The sequence below is a fragment of the Engraulis encrasicolus genome, chromosome 1 (genome assembly GCF_034702125.1).
Source record: "Engraulis encrasicolus isolate BLACKSEA-1 chromosome 1, IST_EnEncr_1.0, whole genome shotgun sequence".
Classification (NCBI taxonomy): domain Eukaryota; kingdom Metazoa; phylum Chordata; class Actinopteri; order Clupeiformes; family Engraulidae; genus Engraulis; species Engraulis encrasicolus.
In genome coordinates, this window is record NC_085857.1 from 57,723,237 (window position 1) to 57,748,066 (window position 24,830).

The 24,830-nt window shown below is 45.3% G+C and overlaps 1 protein-coding gene across 1 annotated transcript; it reads left to right on the forward strand.

Annotated features, from left to right (window-relative positions):
- The first annotated feature begins 2,848 nt into the window (after positions 1 to 2,848).
- Positions 2,849 to 22,718, forward strand: LOC134458645 (homeobox protein unc-4 homolog). Its single transcript, XM_063211078.1, has 5 exons — positions 2,849 to 3,128; positions 4,341 to 4,534; positions 20,868 to 21,038; positions 21,450 to 22,026; positions 22,432 to 22,718. Exons 1-5 carry the CDS (start codon positions 2,849 to 2,851, stop codon positions 22,716 to 22,718), a joined length of 1,509 nt encoding a protein of 502 aa, XP_063067148.1.
- The last annotated feature ends 2,112 nt before the right edge of the window (positions 22,719 to 24,830 follow it).

Genomic DNA, 24,830 nt, shown 5'->3' on the forward strand with positions numbered 1-24,830 from the left:
CCATCTCTCTCCCTAACAATTAGGCCATGGCTGCCCTGATCGACTGTTTATAAAAATCATCAGGCCTATTGTTTAGTCAAACACTGTGCTGCTTCTCGCCCTCCTGCTTCCTTTCTTCATTTTCCTCTTTTTCTATTCTTCGTTTTTTCTTTTCTTTTCGTCATAAATACATACTTGTTAGCCGGACATGTGATGTTTTCCCCCCTGTCTTTCTTCATTATTTCTTCACTTCTTCTTTCCTGCCTGTTCTTTAGCTATTTGAGGGAAGGAGCATCAGGAAGGCTAAAAAAATCTTGGCTGATCCTAGTCACCCCAATCATGAACTGTTTACTATGTTACCATCTGGGAAACGGTACAGAAGCCTGAAATCTCATACTACCAGACTCCAAAGTAGTTTCTTCCACCAAGCAATTAGATTACTGAATTCATGCTGAAGACAACAAGGCACTTTCTTTGCACTTTTTTCCACCACCCCCCCCACTCTTTTTTATTTTTATTTTTTTTTATCTTTTTGAGGACACAAAAACACAATAATGTTTACTCTTTATAGGCTTCAAACCTATAATAAGAAGTAATAAACTAATCTTGAATCTTGAATCTTGAATCTTTTCTTTCTTTTTTGTAAAATAAACACTTGTTATTTTTCAGCTAAACACTGACCTGCTCTTTACGTGTCAAACAGTCGGTTTTACCAATAAGCAGACTAGGCAATTTCCTAGGGCCCCACCAATACACAGAATAGGGCCCCACCAATATGCAGAATAGGGCCCCACCAATATGCAGAATAGGGCCCCACCAATAAGCAGAATAGGGCCCCACCAATATGCAGGCTAGGCATAGGGCCTTACCAAATGTTTATCCATTGTAGTGATATCATGATCTCAAATGTATCTCATTCATCCAAACAGTGAATCCCACCATGGAAAATACCAGCGGAGGGCCCCATGTATATATTTTGCCTAGGGCCCCTAAATGGGTAGTAGTACCACTGCTGAGTGTGACAACGTGTCTCTGGGGAGGGAGATATATGGCTGGTGAGACCCCTACACCTCCACACGGTGCACTAATGGCTTTTAAATGAGGAGATGCTGATGGCTATTGCTTATGGCTACTGTAGATTGTTCCCATGCTGTCTGTTTGCTTTACACTTGTTTTTTTTACTACTTGTACACATGGCCTTACAGGGCATTTGCGCGGTAGGACTGTTGATGATCTTGGCCAGGCCAGGCCCTTTATGTAATGGTATCAGTCCTCATACCACTGAAAACATCTCCGAAATGGACTAATTTTGGTTGTTGGGGTCAAATAACTGATATTAGATCACTGAACACTTTGTTACAGGCTTCATTGTCTCACTCAATGCCTGACGGACTGGTCTTGGCTGAAATTGCCTTGCCTGATTTTTCATCCCAGTCTGGTAAATAGTCCACCATAAACCCTATTGTCTGTGCCGTTTTAGTTTAGTTCTGACGCACAGGTTTGCACGGTGATCTTTTATAGCCTATATGTATGTATATTTTATATTCTAATATATTTTTCAAAGCTTCTAATCAACATAAAAGGGGTTAACTGTTATATCGGATGTTTTAAATATTCGATGGGTAATTACTGTTTTACAAACGCAACCAATTACCTGCACCATAGAGCTAAGTAAACCTCCCTCTCTGGTTCTATTCCTCTCTTTCTCTTTATGTCTCTCTCTGCAGAGCGATAGAGAAGATTTGAGAGAGAGAGAGAGAGAGAGAGAGAGAGAGAGAGAGAGAGAGAGAGAGAGAGAGAGAGAGAGAGAGATGAGAGCGTGTAGTTTTAAATGCGATCTGACAGCCGCGTGCGCTGGTGCCGGTGATGAATCGCCTATTAACGGATCAGTCTACCGGGCGCGCGCCTCGCCTGCTGTAATTGGAAAACATCCCTTTACGCGCACGCACGCACACACGCACACACACACACACACACACACACACACACACACACACACACACACACACACACACACACACACACACACACACACACACACACGCGCGCCGTTTAAACATTAGGGCGGAGCACTGCACTGCGAGGGAATCCGCCGGTAGCCTAACGACAGACAGGCAGACAGAGGGTGGAAGGAACAGCTACTATCCAAAGCGATACTGTTTAATTACTTCTTTTTATAAAAGACATACAAATCACAAGTTTTGAATATCAATCTTCCAATTCTACTTGCTGCTGCGTGAGTGAGTAGTTCAACCTCTCCCTCGCGAGCCTAGCCATGCGTGCCTTCGCTGGCGAGTGACTGTGATACCGTGATTACCGGAGGACCCCCGTGCTGTGCTGGGCCGTGTTGTGGTTATGACAGCGCTGGTGTTGTTTATTGAAGAGGCTGCCTGTTGTCCTGACTAATTAGTGGATAGAAATGGGAAACCGCTCTGGAGTCTCGCCCCTGCTCTGACGTCACTCCATTAGCCTCGCCATTGGTCCCCGAGGCTGCTCCGTTCGCGTTCTGCTCCGGGACCGACCGACCGAACAGCTCGCGCCAAGGAAGAGGAGGAGGGAAGGACGGGGGAGAGGGAGAGGGAAAGAGAGAGAGAGAGACAGGCTGCAGGAGAGGGAGAGGGAGAGAGATATAGAGGGAGAGATAGTGAGAGGGAGACGGAGAGTTGACAAAGTGAGGGGAATATATCAGCTGCTGCTGAGACGCCTCGCTCCCTCATTCCACCCGAGCTATAGCGCGCGGTCATAGGCACAGGCATGCTCACGCGAGCCCACTGTCGTCCCCAGCTCGTGCCGGTGCTACCGCGGAAGCTGCACGCGCTTTGAGTTCTTAACACACACGGGCTGGACCGGACCGAGCCCGAGGAGGAGGATGATGGATAGCCGGGTGCTGGAGCACTCCCACGCCGGGTTTGGGAGCTCATTGGGCGGCGTGGTCGGAGTGGGATTCCCCTCCTATCACCACCACCACCTGGCCCATCACCACCACCACCACCACCACCGCCGTGTCTACGACTTGAGCGGGGGTCAGCTGCACTCTTCGGGCACCTTGCCCTTCACCATAGACGGCTTGCTGAGCTCCAGCAGCCCGCTCCTGCTGTCGGGGTGCGGTGGTGTCAACGCAGCAGACAATCAGGCATACACACTGGCAGGTAAGGGGACAGACAGGAGTTAATTATTAGCACACACACACACACACACACACACACACACACACACACACACACACACACACACACACACACACACACACAGAGAGAGAGAGAGAGAGAGAGAGAGAGAGAGAGAGAGAGAGAGAGAGAGAGAGAGAGAGAGAGAGAGAGAGAGAGAGAGAGAGAGAGAGAGAGAAGCGTAAATTACTTACCGATGGTCGCCTGGGGCTGCAGGTCAGCCGGGGTCTGTGGAATAATAATTATTGGGCTAGGCCTACTACCGACTCTTATTTAACATATTCATTTATTTAACCGACAGACAATATTGCTCTAGCTTTTCAGACTACAGGGATCATTATTGTTGTTGTTGGAATATTAGAAACGCAAGAGAATCCACGAGTTTCCTGACGTGAAAGAGGACTTTTGGGGACTATTGATTGTTATGCTGTTTTATGTTAGATTCGACCAATATATGTGTAATAGACGTAGGCCTATGGCTCTGCACAATTCGAACTAGAACCGTAATTAACTAACTCTGATGAATAGAATAATAATCTCTAAAGGATAACGTGAAGACAGTCGAGGGAAAACAATACACTGCGCTCATGCTGTGAAGCAGAACAACCTAGAAAACGTTTTCTTTATTTTCCTGAAATCTGTTTTTGTTATCTGCCTAAAAGGGATAACCAGGCATCTGAATATTAGGCTAGGTCTACTGGAAAATGTTAAATTTAGAAATTGGTTAATTTCGGCTTGGCCGTAAGGGACGTTATAATCTGCTGCTGCTATCACCAACAGCGTGAAGATTATGCCCTCCAATTGTATTTTTTCACTGTGATGTGGCGTGCCAAGGCGATTAGGGAGGGTAATAATATTAAAATTATAGGCCTATAGTTAAATTATTGATGGCAAAATTTCGTATGGTTAGAAATTTGCTGCTGCCAAAACACTGTGCCCTAGGCTACAATAATAGCCTAATAATAATAATAGCCTAATAATAATAATAATAATAATAATAATAATAATAATAATAGGCTAATAATAATACATTCGTATCAACAATGAAAACCATCGAGTGCAATTAAATGTGAAGGAAGTGCCATTGATTTTCGTGACATGTCGGGCACGTGTGTGTGTGTGTGTGTGTGTGTGTGTGTGTGTGTGTGTGTGTGTGTGTGTGTGTGTGTGTGTGTGTGTGTGTGTGTCGTGAAGACTCGGGAGACCTCGTGGAGAAGGAAAGCCCCGGTGGAGGCGGCGGCGGATGCAAACGGAGACGCACGCGCACCAACTTCACGGGCTGGCAGCTGGAGGAGCTCGAGACGGCCTTCGCAGAGAGCCACTACCCGGACGTCTTCATGCGCGAGGCGCTCGCCCTCAGACTGGACCTCGTGGAATCGCGAGTACAGGTAAACTCAATTCGGTTTATTCACCATTTGTCCAAATCCACAGCATGCATAAGATACACACATCAGGGCAGGACAAAGAAACAGAAATAACAAAAAATAAAGGAATTAAAACCTACTATACATTTTGTCCCGTCCCCTCTCAGCCTGGATGTAGAATATCTTGCGCCTCAAGTCCTCAAAAGTAGGCCTATTAAGTGCATGAAGTGTGCTTGTTTTCTCCCATAGAAACAAATATCTTGCTTGCACTCCAACCTCTGGGAACCTTAAGTAAAATTGTTAAAGCATAGTTGCATGCAACTAGTTTCTGCATGCTGCACTTTTGTAAATTATTAAGCGGCACGCACGCGCCATCGGTTGTGAGTCGACGTGGGAAGACTTATAAATCAGCTGTTGCCAGAATGTCAATGTGTTACTTAAGGCAATATTACCGCAGTAATGTGGTGTGGTGAAGTTTCAGTAGCACACGTCAGGGCAGCACAACGACAGCCAGTGCCACTTGTATGGCTTTTTTGTTTGTTTGTTTTTAGTGGCTCTACCAAGAGGCATATCCATTGCAGCATCAACCACCAATTATTAATTAATGTATGGACATTAAATACCGTCGTGCCACCTGATGTGATGTCTGAGCTCAAAAACGTCTTTGGTCCTATTGCATGGAATGTCACCCGAGTGCAGAAGACATAGGCTTACCGCATTAGCAAGACAGGCCTGTCTGTTACTTAGCTGTTACCAGAATGGCAATGCCCAAGTCGTAATACATTACTAAAGGTCCTGTGCACTGTCATAGTGATGTAGCACTATGGTTGTTGTAATGTTCTTGTTGTGTCTATTGACATATAAGTGTCCAAATAAACAAACAGTAAACGGAGCGATCACTGATCGGAATCTAGCTGATTTATTCACTGGTATAATACACCGGGCCGCCAGGGGCGCACTCCTTATGTAAGGCACATACATTGCATTGACGTGGTGGGGGCACAACGTAAACATGCATATGTTACATCCCCCTTCTTTTAAAACAAGAACTCAGTTACATCAACGCAACAGGTCAATCCTTACATTCAACAAACAATCAACAAATATAGGATTAATGTACAGTGTACCATTTCAATTCACAGCTGTAGTTCTATTGCCGAATACATTAATAACTTTTAAAGCATTACATTTACCATACCATGTCAAGTCAATCACCTGTTAAAATAAGTCATCAAATCAATCACATAGAATATATTATGCAGTCACATCAATCACACAAAATTAGATATTAAATAATCATGTTGTCTGTCAGTCCATTTCAAAATGCATCAGTAGCTGTAAGAAAAACATTGTTATTGCATAAACACATCTGCAATATAATTAAACCATCTTACCATATATCATGTCAAATCACATATCAAATCACATAAAACAATACAGTGTATACAATCATGACAATAAAATCTTTTCATTTTCTTCTCTTTCTTTTTTTTTTTTTACATTGTGATTCATCTTTTCTTTTCTGTCTTTTTTTGTGTGAATCATCTTTTCATTTTTTTTTTTTTGAAGTCTGTTTTCCTTTTTTTTTTTGAAAGTGTTATCAGACTTATCTTTTGTGAATTGTTGTTTTTTGTTTTTTTTTTGTTTTTCATGTTCACAGGTTTTAAACAGTTTTCTTCACAGGTCCATTCTTACTGTTGGTCTCACGACGCGTCCTGATCTCGTGCTGGAAAGTGGTGTGCGTGTAGTATCAGTGTCTGGTTGTGAATGTTCAGGTTCAGTGTCTGTAGGGTCAAACCTGTGTTGCGGTGGAATCTCCTCCTCGCTGGTGCTGTCCTCGGCCGTGGGAAGAAGGTGACGCCGATTGCGCCGGAGATGCTGTCCTTCACTGGTGATGATGTTGTACGACCGTGGTGTGTCGGCTGGCTGGATGACAGCAGCAGGTTTCCACCTGCCGTCTGGAAGCTGGTGACGGATGGTGGCACCGGCAGGAAGCGTAGGCAGTGCTTTGGCGTTCCTGTCGTAGTAGTGCTTCTGTCGCCGTTGACACAGCTCTCTCCTGGTGCGGACTGTGTCGCGGCAGGCGAGCTCTGGCTGCAGCTGTTTCGCGGTGGAGGGCAGGACTGAGCGCAGGCGCCGGCTCATCAGCAGCTGCGCTGGTGATTTCAGTCCATCCACTGGAGTGTTGCGGTACTCCAGTAAGCTGAGGTAAGGGTCTGACTTCTGTGCATGCGCTTTGTCCATGAGGGCTTTGACTGTTTGCACAGTCTTCTCGGCCAGCCCGTTGCTCTGTGGGTACAGGGGGCTGCTGGTGATGTGCTCAAAGTCCCATGCATGACTGAAGGCCTTGAAGTCCTGAGCGCTGTAGCACGGCCCATTGTCACTGACAACGGTCTGGGGTATGCCGAATCTGGCGAATGTGGCTTTCAGCTTCTTGATGACTGCTGAGGCTGTGAGGCTGGTGATCTTTTCAACCTCAAAGTATCGGCTGTAGTAGTCCACTGTGACGATGTACTCACTGTTGTTCCAGGTGAAGAGGTCTGTGGCTACTACCTGCCAGGGCCGCTCTGGGATGGGATGCGCGATCATGGGCTCTTTGGTGACGGAGTTCCGGCGCTCGAGGCAGATGAGGCAGTTTCCGACCATTGTGTCGATGGCTTTCAGCATGCCTGGCCAGAACAGTACATCTCGTGCCCGCTGTTTACTTTTCTCCATGCCCAAGTGTCCTGAGTGTATCAGTGATAACATTTCAGTTCTGAGTGAGTGTGGCACAATGATTTTCTCACCTTTCAGCAGGATGCCGTCAGCCTCTGAGATTTCGTCGCGGTGGTTCCAGTACTCCATGATCTCAGGTGAGCACTTTTTCCTTGCTTCAGGCCATCCGGAATGAATGACCTGTCTCAGTATCGAGAGCTGCTCGTCTTGGGCTGAGGCCATCTTAATTTGTGCCATTTTCCGGTCGCTCACGGGGGCGTTCCGGACTGTGATTGTCCATTCCCTCACACAGAGACTGTTCATCACATGCAATTGACTTCCTGGAAAGTGTGTCGGCAACAGGGATTTGTTTTCCAGGCTTGTGTGTGATGTTGATGTCGTACCTTTGTAGCTGCAGAATCATGCGCTGTAGTCGTGGTGGTGCTGCTGACAGTGGCTTGCGCATAATTGACTCGAGTGGCTTGTGGTCTGACTCGACTGTCACCTGACGTCCGTACAGGTACTGGTGGAATTTCCTGCATCCGAAGAGTACTGCATACAGCTCCTTCTCGATCTGCGCGTAGTTTTGCTCGGTCTCGTTGAGCGCTTTCGATGCATACGCCACTGGCCTCTCGTCCTGCAGCAGCACGGCACCTAGTCCGCTTTTCGATGCATCGACTTGTAGCTTCACCTCTTTCGTGTGGTCGTAGTAGGTGAGTACTGGTCCAGGCTCTCTCGTCAGCGTGTCCTTCACGCGCTGGAATGCAGCGTCGAGGTTGGAGTCCCACACGAACTCGTTGCCTTCCTTCAGCAGCTGTCGGAGCGGTTCTGTCGTTTCAGACAGTTTGGGAGCGAAGCGGGAGAGGTAGGTGACCATGCCCAATATGGTCTCGAGCTCCGCTTTGTTGTTCGGCGGTGGCATCTCGTTGATGGCTTTGATCTTGCTGGGGTCGGGTTTGATCCCGTCTCGCGTCAGCTTATGCCCAAAGTAGCTCACCTCTGGAACGCAGATGATGCTCTTCTCCCGGTTCAGCTTTATCCCCCTCTCTCTCGTCCTCTCGAGCAGAGCGCGCAGGTTGGCGTCGTGTTCCTCTCTCGTGCGTCCGTACACCAAGATGTCATCGACGATCGCTGCGACGCCTGGGAGCCCATCATACGTCTCGCCCACTCTTCGCTGGAACTCGTCTTGCGCTGAGATGATGCCGAAGGGAAGCCTGATGAATCGGTATCTCCCGAAGACGGTGTTGAAGGTGGTCAGCATCGACGACTCGTGGCTGAGCTTAATTGCCCAGTATCCGGATCTGGCGTCCAGCACACTGAAGAAGTTGGCTCCAGCCAGTCGTGGTGTGATGTCGTCCAGCGTTGGAAGAGGGTAATGGGGTCGCTGTATGGCTTTATTCAGAGGTCGGGGGTCTAGGCACACTCTCAGCTTTCCTGTTTTGGGCTTTTCAACTACGACTAGTGCGTTTACCCACTCGGTCGGTTCAGTCACTTTTTCTATCACCCCCAGCCTCTCCATCTCGTGTAGCTCCTCTTTCAGACGGGCTCGCAGTGCATACGGGATGCGGCGGGGTGGACACACCACTGGTGTGACATCTGGCTTCAGGCGTAGGGTACACTCACCGGGGAACAGTCCGATGCCGTCGAACACGTCCGCGAACTCCTCCGTGATGCTGGTGTGGGGCTGCGCGGTGGCCATGTGTACCAACTTGACCATGTTGAGATCGAGGCAGGCCCGCATTCCGAGAACAGGTGGTGAGTTCTTTGCGTGGACGATGTCGAAGCCTAGCGTGACTGCCTTGTCCTTGTACCTGCAGGTGAGTCTGCACGAACCCTCGATGTCCAGCCGCTGTCCGCCGTACCCGGAGATGGTGCTGTCTGGTGGGCTCAGTCGTGTGTTGCCAAACACTTTGTGGAAAGTCTCTGCTGGGATGATGTTGGCCTGTGCACCCGTGTCGATCTTGAATTTCAGCTTCTTTCTCTGCTTTCCCAGCTCTACTTCTGCAAAAGCTTGTTCTCTCGTCGTGTCGGGGTGGATTTTGGTGATGGTGTGGATGTACAGCTCATCCGATGACTCGTCGTCGGTCTCATTGACGCAGTGGACTTTCTTTTGATGGTACCTGGGCTTCTGTCGCGTTGGTTGTGATGCTGATGATCTGCATACTTTCGCGAAGTGGTTCGGCTTCTTGCACTTGTTGCACACCCTTCCTTTCGCCGGACATTCTCCCGTACGTCCATGGTCCCCTCCACACGCACCGCACACTTTCGTCGCACCTGCTGTCCTCTCGCCGTCCGTCGTCCTTCCCTGCCGTTGTCGATCTGGCTTGTAGGCGTACGCGGGCTTTCTGCTAACTGCATGGGCGGAATGGCTGGCTGCGCTAGTGCTAGCAGTGTGGCTATCATCCATTGACCGTAGCTGTTGGCGGGATAGCTCGTGCGTTCTGGCTATGTCGATAGCTTTCTCTAATGTAAGCTCAGAACCGTGGCACAACAGTTTTTCACGCACCTTATGGGAGTTGGTGCCAAACACAATCCTGTCCCGAATCATGTCATCCTCATCGCGAAAGTCACAGTCTTTAATCATGAGTCTCAAGTCCGTAATAAACTGGTCAATGCCTTCCCCTTCCCCTTGCACTCGCTGATGGAACTGGTAGCGCGCGAAGATGGGGTTAGCTTTTGGCTTTACGTACGTGTCAAATTTGTCGTAGTAAGTCTTGAGTTTTTTCCTCTGGTCCGCTGTAAGTGTCCAGGTGCTGTAGACATCCCTGCCTTTCTCTCCGATCCACAGTAGTAGGTAGCTGCACTTTTCCTCCTCAGTTTTCTCACGTAGCGGTCCGCTAAACATTAGCTCGACATGTTGGCGGAACTTTTTCCAAGCCTGAGGTAAATTCGTGGATTCCCAATCCATTCGAGGCATAGGAACGTTGAAGTGGTCCATTTTCGTCGACAGAAAATAAAACACTAACTATTCTGACACCATGTAATGTTCTTGTTGTGTCTATTGACATATAAGTGTCCAAATAAACAAACAGTAAACGGAGCGATCACTGATCGGAATCTAACTGATTTATTCACTGGTATAATACCCCGGGCCGCCAGGGGCGCACTCCTTATGTAAGGCACATACATTGCATTAACGTGGTGGGGGCACTACGTAAACATGCATATGTTACAGTTGTAAAGGTTTTTTTTTTCCAGTGATAACGTGTTCGACAGGTGGAACGGCGTGCGTTAGGTTAGAGTTTGTTTTAATTTTTAAACGGGCCAAAACTATTTAGCTTGAATGTTAAAACAAGAGGAGATGTTTCGCACTAGGTTTCGACATGTTTAGCTGGTTGTTTCCACCTGTGGCCCCTCGGAGGGAGGGTGCGTCGACGCACGTCTGGTTCTTAAAAGTTCCACAGGGATGTCTTTTTTTTTTTAAAGCTATTTCTTATTTATTTTCAGTCCATTAGACTAACGTTTCGCCAAGCTTTCCTTTTAATCCATATCTGGTCTGTCCTGCACTGTGTTGTCACTTTAGAAGGGCAGAGCAGATAGGCCCACAGTTTCAACACCGTTTTAGTTGATGGGGGCAGTTTGACACCAGGTGGAAATCTGGTGTCATTGTGTCATTGTGGTGATCCATCTGGGACGGGAGCGAGCATCAGAGGCTAAAGTAGATGTGGAAGTGGACTTCTAGGCCTACTTCTGTTTTATACAACTCTGGTAGGCGTGCTGTAGCCCAGGCCTATCTAAGCACGTTTTTAATTGAGAGGCCACTCTAAAACCAACCGCCGAAATGACACCATAAACATAAACGCTCCCGCTTAACGACCTTTTGGGAGCGGAGAGAGGCAGGCTGCTCGGACTGTTGCCGTTTTGTGTGTGTGTGTGTGTGTGTGTGTGTGTGTGTGTGTGTGTGTGTGTGTGTGTGTGTGTGTGTGTGTGTGTGTGTGTGTGTGTGTTATATTCGGTGGGTGGGGTTAACGCCATCTCTTCTCCCAGTGGGACAGCGCGTGAGCCAGGTGCTGAAGACATCAAGGCGGGAACTTCCGTCTCTTGAATTTCTAGCAGGGAGGCGCGAGACTTAATTCATCTTCTTCTTCTTCTTCTTCTTCTTCTTCTTCTTCTTCTTCTTCTTCTTCTTCTTCTTCTTCCAATACAATAAGTTGGGTCTCGTTGGACCCATAACTTTTACGCGTTACAGGCTAATAATAGGCTACAATAACACTACAACTATCCTACTAGACCTAATAAATAAATAAATAATAATAACAACAGCAATAATAATAATAATAATAATAATAATAATAATAATAATATCGAGTTTATTTAGGATTCAATTTTTTTTTTCATTCAAAATGATCAGACTTACAGTGACAGTTTGAAAGAAAGATGTGCTTACCATTATGGTATAACTATTATTATTATTAGGCTATTCTTCTTATTATTACGGTATAGGTCTAGCTAGACATACCAGTTAATTATGTGTTGAATTAATGTGATGTTTCGTTGCATTTCCCCTTGATTTTGGGGACACATTTGGAAGATAATGAATAACCCAAAAAAAACATTTATTTTTTTTCTGTTACACGTTTCAAACGTCAGATACATCAGTAACCTCATGGAGGGATATGCCTACTTTCCTTTATTAGTTTTACGCTTGAAAAGAAAGGATACATTGAAACGTTCTTTTAATTACAGTTTGATGTGTAGAGTATTGTAGGCCTATTTAGCAAACACATCGACAATAGGCTACGGTAATAAACAGAGGCATCGCTTTATTCGGTGGTGGTAGCCTACACTAATCTCCTTGTGTGTGTGTGCGTGCGTGCGTGTGTGTGCGCGAGCTATTCCACTTCAGTCCAAGGCGCGCGCCGCTTATATCCAAAATGCATCTTATTTCCCGAGAGAGAGAGAGAGAGAGAGAGAGAGAGAGAGAGAGAGAGAGAGAGAGAGAGAGAGAGAGAATTGCGATTATGTGTTTTAAGTCGACAGATCTTTGCGCGTGAAAGAAGCCGCTGTAGGGCCCGGTTTTATTCATTCCCGAGCCCTATAAGCAATATGTTTATCCGCAGGTTTGCATGCGTGCGCCTGGAATGCCTTTAAGGAGTCTCGTCGCGTGCCGTATACATACCCTTCTTCTTCTTCCTCTATTCTTCTTTCCCGCGACGGTGGGGAGGCTGGTGAGCTCGCGACTTTGTCGCCGTTATCTCCAAGGAACAGACGGCCTCGTGAAGGGGCCCTTGGCTCGGCGCGAGGAAAATCTGTTCTCCCGCTGAGGGGAGGAGAGAGACGGGGGTTGGGTCGCGAGCGGCTCAAATTAGCCACGCTAGAATCACACGGTAATTGAGAGAATTAGTTCTTACATCGTTTGAATGGACAATTAAGGCGCGAGCCCCATCTGCACGAAGACAAGGCAACGATGTGACGGAACAAAAACCCGCCACTCACTGACGCTCGCAGGTCAGCCGAGGCGAGCCAAGGCGCGAGGAGCCTTCAATTTGGCTCTCGTGAAGTGTGAAGCAGAGCAGCAGTAGCAGCAGCGGCAGCCGGGAGATTATTGCTGTGTGTGTGTGTGTGTGAGAGAGAGAGATTGTTATAGTGTTGTTTGTTTTGAAATAATGAACAGTCCAGTTTGATGGCGTTCCCATGGCTCTCCTGCTAACATAGAATGCCTCCGTGCGCCAACTTGTTGTTGTAAACACAGGAAGCTGTGTTACTTGCTGTGTTGTAAACAAGTTGTGTCACTTGTCTCACTTAAATAAGTTGTGTCACTTTTGTTGTCACTTTGTTGTGTGACTCCTGTTGTAAATAAGGTGTGTCACTTCCACTAAAATAAGTTGTGATGTGTCAGCAATTAATTTTACTGTGTGGTAGCCTAAGCACCATGTCTAGTATGCAGTAGCCGTGTTTCTTTTTAGCAGGGGTCCCCAACTCTCCCAGTAGTCCTACAGTTAAAAAGGGGTGTTAATGTCCCAGAACAGGCAAGACGATTACCCGGTCACTCTGATCCAGGTGGTACTTGTGTTCAATATTTTTTTTCACATTATATTTAGGCCTACAAAATATTTGAAAATATTAAACTGATCAAAGAGTAAAATTAACACTATTTTTTTTACATAAAATTTTATTTTTTACTTAGTCATGGTATCACAAACATCACATGCTTCACAAACTGAAAAATAACATCAACCATTTCTTTTTTTCCACATCATGACTTTGTTTTGTTCCCCCCCCTCTCCACCCATTCCTCCCTCTGTACACATGTGTCCCCCACCCCACCCAGTCAGCCCAATGTCCCTTCAGCCCCTCAATGCATAGTCCCCCCCCCTCCCCCCCCGCAACCCACCCCACAAACACAGACATAGACACAGACACAGACACACTCACCCACACCCACACCCACACCCACACCCACACCCACACACAAACACTTCAGGGTTTCCCTTCAGATGCTCTCTCACCCGCCTCACTACTTGTCTCTGTGTTCACAATGCTTCGTATATACGTCCCCAAACCTCTTTGAACTGTTGCTTTTTATTATTTTCTTCGTAAATTGTACCCACTTAAATAATGTTTCAACAGGCGCTTCCATTCAAAATGTGACACAGCTACACAGTTCTTCCAATGTTTTAAAATGAGGTTTTTTTATAAATCAGGGAACAAAAACATATCTGCCAACCTAATGGGTATCTTACCTGTTCTGTATTGTGAAGGATGCATAACTGAGGTGTGAGATGAATTGTAGCTCTGCACACTGTATTTATAAATGTTTCTATCTCCATCCAAACCTGGTTAACTGCTGGGCATTCCCAAAAAGCGTGTATTAATGTATCTTCCTCTGTAAGACATTTTATACAAAGAGCAGATGAAGAGGGATCAAATTTGTGCACCTTAGATTTAGTATAATATATTATTGTCATTAATTTGTATTGAATGAGGCGCAGATTTTCATTAGTGGTAATACTATTTGTTACATGTAAACACTCTTTCCATTTTACATTTGAATCTGTAGTCTTAAGGTCATTATTCCAGTTCTGATATAGGCCTATACTTTGTCCAATGAATACCTGTCAGCCAGTTGACCAATCAGTCCATTACATGTAGTTCCTATGAGCTTCCTTTTTTTCGCCAGTTTTTAAGATCCATTTGACTGCAGGTGATTATATGCTTCCCTGTGATAAAGAAATATCTTGTAACCATCTTCTTAATTGTGAATATTTAAAGAAATCGTTATTTGTTACATACATTTTTTGTTTAAGTTGAATGAAGGACAATATTTTACAGTCTCCGCATATATCTGACAGTGTTAATATTCCTTTTTCCTTCCAACTACTCCAATTCAGTTTCTTATTCTGAATAGTAATTGCAGGATTATTCCATAGGCCTACAGTCCCTGGCAGCCCGATCTCTGTTTGTAATATGCTCTTTATTTTTTGCCATGCCTTCAGTGTGCTGGTAATAACAAAGCCTCCTTTTGTTTTTTAAAATTAACACTATTTTTAAATGGGCCCAAATGTTATCTGAAATGGAGTTGATTTCAACTCTTTAATAGTTAAAATAACACTGCTGAATGTCTCTGAGGGCTTCTTGTCCAAACAAACTGATCTACATGACATTATGTTACGTTATATTTGGCAGATGCTTTTATCCAAAGCAACTTATAATCGAGGACATAATCATACCCTACAACACTTGCAGGTACAACTTGCAGTGGAAATTATAGGCCTATCTGCACATGTTAAGTAGGGATAGTGTTTTTTATGGTTGTAGCCCTTAGAGCAGGGGCTTCCAACATTTTCCAACCTGGTGCCCATTTGAAATATCCACAGGCCTACTGTATGTTTGGGGCCACTCATGCCCAATAAACAATAACACACGAATAAATAGTCAACGACAACAAATAGCCCACTATCTAGATTTATACCTCAGCTGGTCGCGTTGGTTTGTCTGTCTGTTTGTCTGTCTGTCTGATTGTTTGTCTGCTGGCCTGTTTGTCTGTCAGCAGGATAACTCATGAGTCATGAACGGATTTTGATGAAATTTTGTGGAGTTGTTGGAAATGACAAAAGGAACAAGTGATTAAATTTTGGTGGTGATCCGGATCAAGACGCCGATACAGGATTTAAAAAAAAAGATTCAACACCATTGCAGGTTAGGGCGAATTTTGCCATTCTGGTTTCTAACTCCACAAAAACATAGCGGAAAGACTTGAAACAAATAGGGTGTAACATAGTCAAACGTTCTATCAAACAGCTTCCTTGATAGAGGTTTTCACTCTCTGAGTGCATTTCTAGTTAGAAAATGATTTCGCTGCCCACGGCACTCAGAATACCTTCAGGGTCCAGAGTTTCAGGATCACAGCCTCACTTTCCCAAGTTTGGGTCTATTCACACAATTATCGAGTTATGTGTGGGCCGTTTGTTATTGATAATGTTTTAAAAGAAATAATCATATTTTAAAAGAAAACATAAACTGTAACTCAAACCTTTCTCGTATTTATTAAGATCCGTAGTGGGCAGCTCAGAATCTCTTGAGCTGTTACCTAGCAACATGCTGGGGACGCCTGCTCTTGGCAAACATTAAGTCACCCCACACACACATACTACACACACGCGTGCACACACACACACACACACACACACACACACACACACACACACACACACACACACACACACACACACACACACACACACACACACACACGCACACAGTAGTCCTATAAACATGTCATCTTAACTTCCTCTCTCGCCTCACTTTGGTGGGTGTGTGTGCATAGGCACACACACACACACACACACACTTACACATACACATACACACACACACACTTACACACACACATACACGCACACAATAGAATTCTACTACATTATATTGTACACACACACTGCGTCACAATGTTATTCTACACACACACCCACACAGTGTTAAATCAACACAAGATTCCAATATTGCATTCATCTGATTAACACACACACACACACACACACACACACACACACACACACACACACACACACACACACACACACACACACACACACACACACACACACACACACACACACACACACACACACACACACACAAAGAAAAAATGAAAGTTTGAAAGACTGGAAGTTTCAAAATATTCCAAATGCTCTATTGCATTCATTTGGTTACTGGTCCTGTAACTACGTGAGAGTGGGCATGAGCTCCAAAATATGTAAACTTAATTTCATTGCTGTTACCAGAATGGAAATGACCAAGTTGTAGAACATTATTAAAGGTCCTGTGTTACATCATAGTAGAGTAGTACCATGGTAGTTAACTTTTCAATGACTATTACAGCGTGCTGCTGGAGGTATGCCGTGCATTAAGGGGCTACACAAACAGCAACCTTTGATTCCACCAGTGGGATCTTCCTCAGGCAGTGACAACAATGGTCTGGGATTAGTTTTATCACACGAGTTCTAATCTTGAGGCTGCACAACGACCCCTTTTCATGTGTCCAGATGTAACTGAGGTGTTCCCGAGCAGTCCGTCCCCCTCGGGTCTCAAACTCGCCACCTCCCAGTCAACGCATCGGTTCGGGTATGGGAGGCAAAGCACGATACTGCTGGCCTTAAGGAGCAATCCGATAGCTCAGCGCTACCGATACTGTATGAGGCTTCGGGAGGGAGGGAGGTTTTCTAACGTTCCACGCCACACTCTGCTAGTTGGCCTCTGTTATACACATAGGCTACTTTTTGGGTGTTTGCACTCTCTGTATCTCCAGTTGGCTTTGCTGGAAGCAATAATAATAATAAATTACAGAATTCATGCGCAATGAAAATCTTCCCTGCACGAAGAGTCCCTCCCCAAAAAGTAAAAATCTGCATCTGCATTTAAAAAAGGCAAGTTGGAGAAAAAAAGGGAGAGATGAGTTGAGGAGTGGCTTCATTTCTATGCCAATTTGGAGCCTGATGGTTTCAGGAAAGAAGCTGTCCATAAGTCGTGGTGAAGGCCACGTTATCACACGTACGGTACAATCACACAGTGATTCAATAGTTTGACAGGAGCAAAAAAGTTGGAAAATGTTCTGAATATGTTCTGAGGGTGAGCATTGTAATGTTAGTAGTGTAAATGTTAACATCATTATGTTAATTTGGGTGAAAAAGCACCACTTATAACATAAGGGTTTGTACTAGTGTGTAAAATAATAGGTTTGACGGTTGGTGCGTGCATGCATGTGTGTGTGCGTTCGTGCGTGTGTGTGTGTGTGTGTGTGTGTGTGTGTGTGTGTGTGTGTGTGTGTGTGTGTGTGTGTGTGTGTGTGTGTGTGTGTGTGTGTGTGTGTGTATTGAAAAGTCCCGCATGTGACATTTTTATGTGTGTGTATGTGTGTTGGGTCGACGTTTTAAAAAAAAAATATATTTTGGCTAATTATTGCTGTGCTGTTGTGTAGTTCGCGCTTTTCCAAATTAAATTCAATGCTGTTGCGCTGTTGAGAGAGAGCAGTCCATTCATTCTGAATGGAGCCTACACTCCTCCGTTGGCGCCCCTAGAGTGCGGTACCACCAGGAAAAGTGGCGAGTGGAGTCTCTGGTAATACACTTAGAAACCTTACCGTAATTATTAACAGCTTACTATGTGTAATGGCAACACTTCCAGTCAAGTTGCTCTGTTGAATGTCTGTTCTCGGTTGTGAACAGAGTTAAGTCACAGATCAAAACCACAATGGTCACTGAATTGCATCTCACTGTTTGAAAAGGAGTTCACCGAGGAATTGGACTCTGTTGAGATAATTGATACATATTTAAAGCCAAACCACGCCGCCTTGCCCTTTGAATTCGGTTGCAGCGCAAATACAGTATAGCAGCAAATTACGTTGAGTTTGTTAATCATGCGTAATGGTATGCGTAATAGTATGGGTCCATGATTATGCGCGCACACTGGCTATGTTCTTCATCTCTGGGCACTGTGTCACTTTATGTTTTGCAGCGGTTGCATTTGTTTGTTAAAATATATGGTGAACGTATTATTTTAGATATAATACATTTGAGGGGAAAAAGGGCCAGTAAACACCAGTATTTTCTTAGGAACACTTAGATTTTTTTTCTAGCTATACGCCACTACCTAGTCTTTTACACAAAGCAAAAAAACACGCCTTTACTTTTATTACTTGACGGCATGGCTGGATTGGCCATACGGCGCACAGGGCATTTGCCTGATGAACTGTGGATGATTTTGACGTGGCCTACCCCTCAATGGAATCAGTCCTCATACCGATACAGCAGACCTCTCCGATATAGTCAGATATAGAGCATATTAAGCTGTTTGGATGTTGTAGTCAACAAAACTCATATTACATTACTAAAATTGTATTCACAGGCTACATTCTACGGTATGTCTCTCAATGTCTGGTGGACCACTCATGGCTGGAAAAGCCCAGTTTTGCATCCAAGTACAGCTTGACTGTAAGCAGGACCGGATTGACCCATTGACGCCTAAGGCACCTGCAAAAAGGGTGCTGAATGCCTGAGCCCTTTTTAAGAAAAGCTGCCCTCAGCCTATAAAAACTTAAATATCTCAGCTTCTGAAGCACATAAAAATATGCACTAAGTTGCATTTGAACGCTAAGACCCTCATCTTTCATTAGAATGTGTTCATTCATGTCAAACCAACTTGGTTTAATAAAGTTGTCTCAAATCTCATGAGCCTGAATGTTGCGTAATGCAGCTCCAGACGCCAGGGCCAATGTTGCGCAACGCAACATCAGGCATCAATGGGTTAAGAATGCCCGCAGCCCGTAGGCTGGTAGTTGTGATAGGCCCCACGCAGAAAAAAAATCATGACAAAATGACACAAACTGACATAATTCTGAGCTATAAGTATAGTAGGCCAACTATAGAGGTGATGAAGAGATTAATTTTTCAATACTGTCTGCAATTTAGCAAATTTGATTTCCCCCTTTGACAAACGGCTATTGGGGTTGCCCCCCCCCCCCCCTAGGCTGCAGTCATATCTAGCCATATCTAGCCCTGTCTATGGGGCCCCTGGCAGGTGGGGCCCCCTAGGCTGCAGCCATATCTAGCCCTGTCTATGGGCCCCCCTAGGCTGCAGCCATATCTAGCTGGCAGGTTGCCCCCCCCCCCCTAGGCTGCAGTCATATCTAGACATATCTAGCCCTGTCTATGGGGCCCCTGACATATCTAGCCAGTGCGTTAATACGGCCCTGACTGTAAGGTCACTCCTCTCTGAACAATATCATTTTTCAATACACTCAGAATAGAACAAACTGAATAGAACAAACAGAGTAAAACTGAATATTTTTTTAATAGAATACAACATTTTATATAAACAATAGTTGACTAACTCAATTAAAATGCATCTTCCGTGACTGGGTGTGTTGTTGTAAACACACCCATTACACACCTTAACACGTTCATCTAACACATTTAACACGTTTCAGCGCACAACAGACTGTAGCACATTCAGTTAACACACTTTACATCTTTAATTATTGCACATGAATACAAATCTTGAGATCTCTGCTTCTATACTCTGCACGGCATACACCACCACTCCATGTCAGGCGTGATTTAAAAAAAAAACTTTTTTTGAATGTAGGTAAGGAATAAACAGCATCAAGGAACACAACATTATATTTGATATTTTAATTATGCTAATTGAACCTTCCTGTGTCCTCGGGTGGGTAATTCGTTAATTATCCCCAGGTTGGTACTTGATTAAGGTGTGACTAATTTAGATGTGGCGAATTAAGTACTCCTGTATCTCTAGTCTCAGATGTAGTGGATGAAATGTTCTTGTATCCTCATTTGTGGTGTCCCTATATGTCGTCTGATGTTGCTAATTAAGTGTTCACATGCGTATGATTAAGCATTCTCATCTCTCTATTCTGAGGATAATGAAGCATTTTCTCTAATGTCTATCTTCAGGTAACAGCCACACTAAGGGGAGTATCGTTGTTGTGTTGTGTGATCAATTAAGAGCTCAGGTGTGATTAATTAAGCCATTTCTCATACCTCCATCTGTAGATTTGGTTCCAGACCCATATTGCAAAGAAAGAGAACAAAAAAAAGGAAGTGCCCGTGCAGACCACAATAACTAATTGTTCAGGTGTAGCTAACTCAGTATTGTTGCATCTCCTCAGGTGTAGGTAATTAGGCATTTTCCTTGTATGTCCGTCTACAGGTGTGGTTCCAGACCCATCTGGCCAAGTAAAACACAGAAAACCAAGAAAGGCCCGGATCTTCTGGGGTGGCATTCTCGAAAGCGTCTTTGCTAACGATGGTAGCAACGTCCTTCGTAAGAGCGACTCAACTCTCTCTCAACAGCGACGCTCACCACTAAATCCAAGGGAATGGTGTTACGTCTTAAGACAGTTAGCAATGACAAGAATCGGGAAACGGACCCCTGCCCCACAGGAACTAACTGTATGGTTATTTTTTGATTAACCGGTGAGGACGAGCTGATGCGGTTTCTGGGTAGTTGGCAGTGAAAGACCCGCTCAGTTCCCTTCAGACGGTTTTCCAGCTGAGTCAAGCTGTGTTGTGCCCAATCAAAAAGCAACAAGTGGCGGCCAAGTCGTGCTGTGTCGAGCTGTACCGGGTAGAAAACAGGCAGTGGAAAAGACCCTTAAGTGTTCAGGTGTGACTAATTAAGCATTTCCTCGTTTCTCCGTCTACAGGTGTGGTTCCAAAATCGTCGTGCCAAATGGCGTAAAAAAGAGAACACCAAAAAGGGCCCAGGTCGTCCGGCCCACAACGCCCACCCGACCTCCTGTAGTGGGGAACCCATGGACCCGGAGGAGATCGCACGACGCGAACTCACACGACTCCAGAAGCGCCAACGCAAGCAGGTGAAAAATATTACACAATCAGTGTTATTTGAACCCTTAAAGAGTAGACACTTTGGTCAATGTAGTGGTTTTAAAAGCTTATTCTACAGTGAAAATATAGGTTTAATGTCCACACAGTCTAGTCTGATGAAGAGCGCATAGTTCGAAAACTTTCACTTGGGAAAAATAAAGCAAAAAGAAAAACGGGAGCAAGTGTACGGACATTCAACCTTTATTTTCATAGTTGTCTCACCTTTTGTCCTGCATCATTACCTCACTTCAATGTTAATTCTACTCAATATTTATATCAACACTGTAATATGGAAAAAAATATGCTGGGCATCTGCAACATTTAACACTGACTTTTGAATCCACTGCTGGTGTAATTTGACAATGTGGAATGTTAACATCCCGTTTTTTTTCTTGTCGCAGGAGCGACGGCAACTGCGTGCCAGCCTCCACCAGTCCAAAATGGCCACAGGGCCCGGGGGGTTAGAGGTCGGGATGGCGGCGGGGGTGGGGGCGGGGATGGCTGACACTCTGCTGCACACGCCCGGCTCCGACAGCGACAGCGGCGTATCGCAGAGCACGGACGGGGAAGCCACTCCCACTCCCACGAACCGGCCAACAAGCAGGCTCTCGGGCGTCGTCGCCACACCAATGCCAACCAGCAGCCCCATTGCCATGGTGATGCCTACCACCATCACGCCATTACATACACAAACACAAACACAAACACATGGCCTGACGGACTGCAAGTCGCCCTCAGGAGACCGAGGAGGAGTTACCCCAAAGCCGAGTCCGTTCAGCGTGGAGTCCTTGTTATCGGACACCAGACACCCCAGGAGGAAAACCACCCAGACTCCTGTGGGGACTCCGCCCACTCACACTTGCACTCACGCCTCATTGGTGGGCAGCGGAGGTCACTTCCTGCTCTACCCTGTCACCCAGCCAATCGGCTTCATGGTGCCGCAGACGGCCGTCAGAGCAGTAGCTGGGCTGGGCCCTGGTGCGGTATGTGTTATTTGAATATCTGCAGGCCTATGTATAGTATCTGTATATTGCTCAAAGTACAATTTGCAATCAGTACTTCACTAACTGTAATATAATGTTTCTCTCTCTCTCTCTCTCTCTCTCTCTCTCTCTTTCTCCCTTCCTCTCCCTACCATCTCTCTCTCTCTCTCTCTCTCTCTCTCTCTCTCTCTCTCTCTCTCTCTCTCTCTCTCTCTCTCTCTCTCTCTCTCTCCAGGGAGCCAATGATAGAGGCGGAGGAGAGCAAACAACGAATCAGGAATCAGGAGGAGCCCTGGCGACTAATGAGATAGCAGTGGACGGGGGACATGGACATGGGGAGGCCACCACACCCCCACCACTGCACAAAAGTCCCTCCCCCCCTTCCCTTGCTCTTGCTCAGGAGAGAGGAGCTGTATGCCAATCACATGCAGGGGGAGGGAGACCACACTGCCATTCACCAATCACAGCAGTGAAGCACTCGCCTCCACACTGCCATTCACCAATCAGCACTATGTGTCCTCTGAAGAGCCCGCCTTCGCACTGCCAACCACCAATCACAGCAGGGAAGACCTTCACCCCTTTACCCTCCTTTCCACCAACCAGCAGCCTGTCTTCTCTGAAGAGCACGCCTCCACACAGCCGTTCTCCAATCACCAAGTCTCCTCTGCGGACTCCTGCCATTGGTGAAGAGACTGACTGACTGATGCCCGCCCACCGGGGAATGCCACTCTGCCATTGGCCAGTCGCTGCCAAGTGAAGACTGTGCCTGATTGGCCAATCACTTCCTGCACATTGCCCATTGGCCCTTAAAGGATATGTGTTGCAAGGGAAGGGTAGACTGGGAAATCCCATCCTGCTTTGCTCGATCGTTCTGATCTGGAAGACAGCATGGATGCCAGTGCCAAAACGCTAGCCTGAGGTAGGGAACCAATCAGAGAGCAGGGAGGAGTGGAAAAATGTTGACGTGTATTACTTGCCAAACGGAAGCTTGTAGTTTGTTTGAATATAACTGAAACGATTGGCTAAGTGGAGGAAAATCAAATCTCCCAGAGAGCCCGTTTGCCACTGTAAAGTTCTCCAATGATCCTTACAGTTCTGTGAGAAATTGGTTGTTGGAAGAGCCCCGAGGCTTTCTTGAAGATTCCTCAGAGAACCAGAAGCAGGTTCTTTAAGGAACTAGGAACCCAGAGGTTCTTTAAGGAACTAGAAACCCAGAGGTTCCTTAAGGAACTAGGAGTCCAGAGGTTCTTTAAGGAATTACCACAGTGAAATAATCCTAAAAGTCATACTGTCCCATTTTTGGAAATAAGCTTATTTTACACCTCCCCCTGAGTTAAATAATAGGGTTTTACCATTCTCCTATACTTTCAACCGTTTTCTGGGTATGGCAGTGCACATTTTACCTCCAAGCTAGCAGTTAACATTGAGTCCTATGAGACCAGTTAGCCGCCAGCTGGTCTCATAGGACTCAATGTTAACTGCTAGCATGGTGGTAAAATTTGCACTGCCATACCCAGAGAACAGTTGAAAGTACAGGAGAACGGTAAAACCCTGTTATTTAACTCAAGGGGAGGTGTAAAATAAGCTTATTTCAAAAAATGGGACAGTATCACTTTAAGGGGTTTTCTGAGGAACCTTTGGGTTCTCCTTAGAACTTAAGAGTTCTTTGGATAACTTTTTGGGGTTTCCTTTGAGAACTTGGAGGTTCCCTTACGATCCACCTGAAGGCTATTTCCACAGTGGAAGCAGAATTGTATAAAGTAGAAGTGGAAGTGCTCTTAAAATGTAATTGGGTCAGGGACGTTCCAGCAGTAGCACACGTCAGGGTGGCACAACGACAGCCAGTGCCACTATTGTATTATGTTTTGTTTGTTTGTTTTTTAGTGGACTATCTAAGAAGCATATTAATTGCAGCATATCAACCACCAATTACTAATTAATTTAGGGATATTAGATGCTGTTGCGCCACCTGACATCAGCCCAAAAAAGTGAATTTGACCCATTTACAACACCAGTATTATGATATTTATATACTGTATATATATAAAATACAAATTGAAGAGTAAGCTAATTCTACTTTTATTTTATACAACTCTGAGTGGGATTTTGAGAGTCTGAGCCAACCAAAGGTGTATTACTTGACAGCATCAATGCTAACTATGTTAGCAGCTTACATGGTTGCAATGCAATTTCTCATTGGCAACCTACGAAAGTTGCTATCTAGGTGGCCAGAACCAGTACAAGGGAGGAGGTGGGATAATTTTGCCCAGTGCTATGGGGAGATATTGAATAAAACTTCTACCGTCAATGATGTCTTGCCTCGCATTGTGAAGCAACTAGCACAAGGAGAGGGATGAATTATTTAAATGGACATTGTGTGTGTATCTGTTTGAATCTGTGTAAAGCATCATTGGTAAGGGCTTAGCACGGTAACCACACAAACGCACACACGCACGCACGCACGCACGCACACTCACACACACACACACAGCTCTACACATATAGCCATCCTATTATGTGCGGTTACAAAGTTTGAACTGGTTTGAATGCCAGCATTTAAGCATAGAGGCCAAGAGGAGGTCCTTGTGGCCAATAAAATCAGCGCAAGTTCAGACAAGCCAACCATGAAATGAAATGTCAGACAAACACAAAATAGATGATTCCCCCCCCCATGTTTTTATATCAAATATTTGTCAAATTATTATTGTTGAATTTGTACATTTTTTAACCCAATCCAGGGGTCCTGGGGTGTTGCAGTACTTAAACTTTGTGTAAGAAAATGAATAAATGATTAAAAAA

Coding starts and splice junctions, on each gene's coding strand:
- LOC134458645 (XM_063211078.1), top strand. CDS start 2,849: ATGATGGATAGCCGGGTGCTGGAGCACTCCCACGCCGGGTTTGGGAGC. Junction 4,535..20,867: donor TCGTGGAATCGCGAGTACAG/GTAAACTCAATT, acceptor CTCCGTCTACAG/GTGTGGTTCCAAAATCGTCG. Junction 22,027..22,431: donor AGTAGCTGGGCTGGGCCCTG/GTGCGGTATGTG, acceptor GCTCTTGCTCAG/GAGAGAGGAGCTGTATGCCA.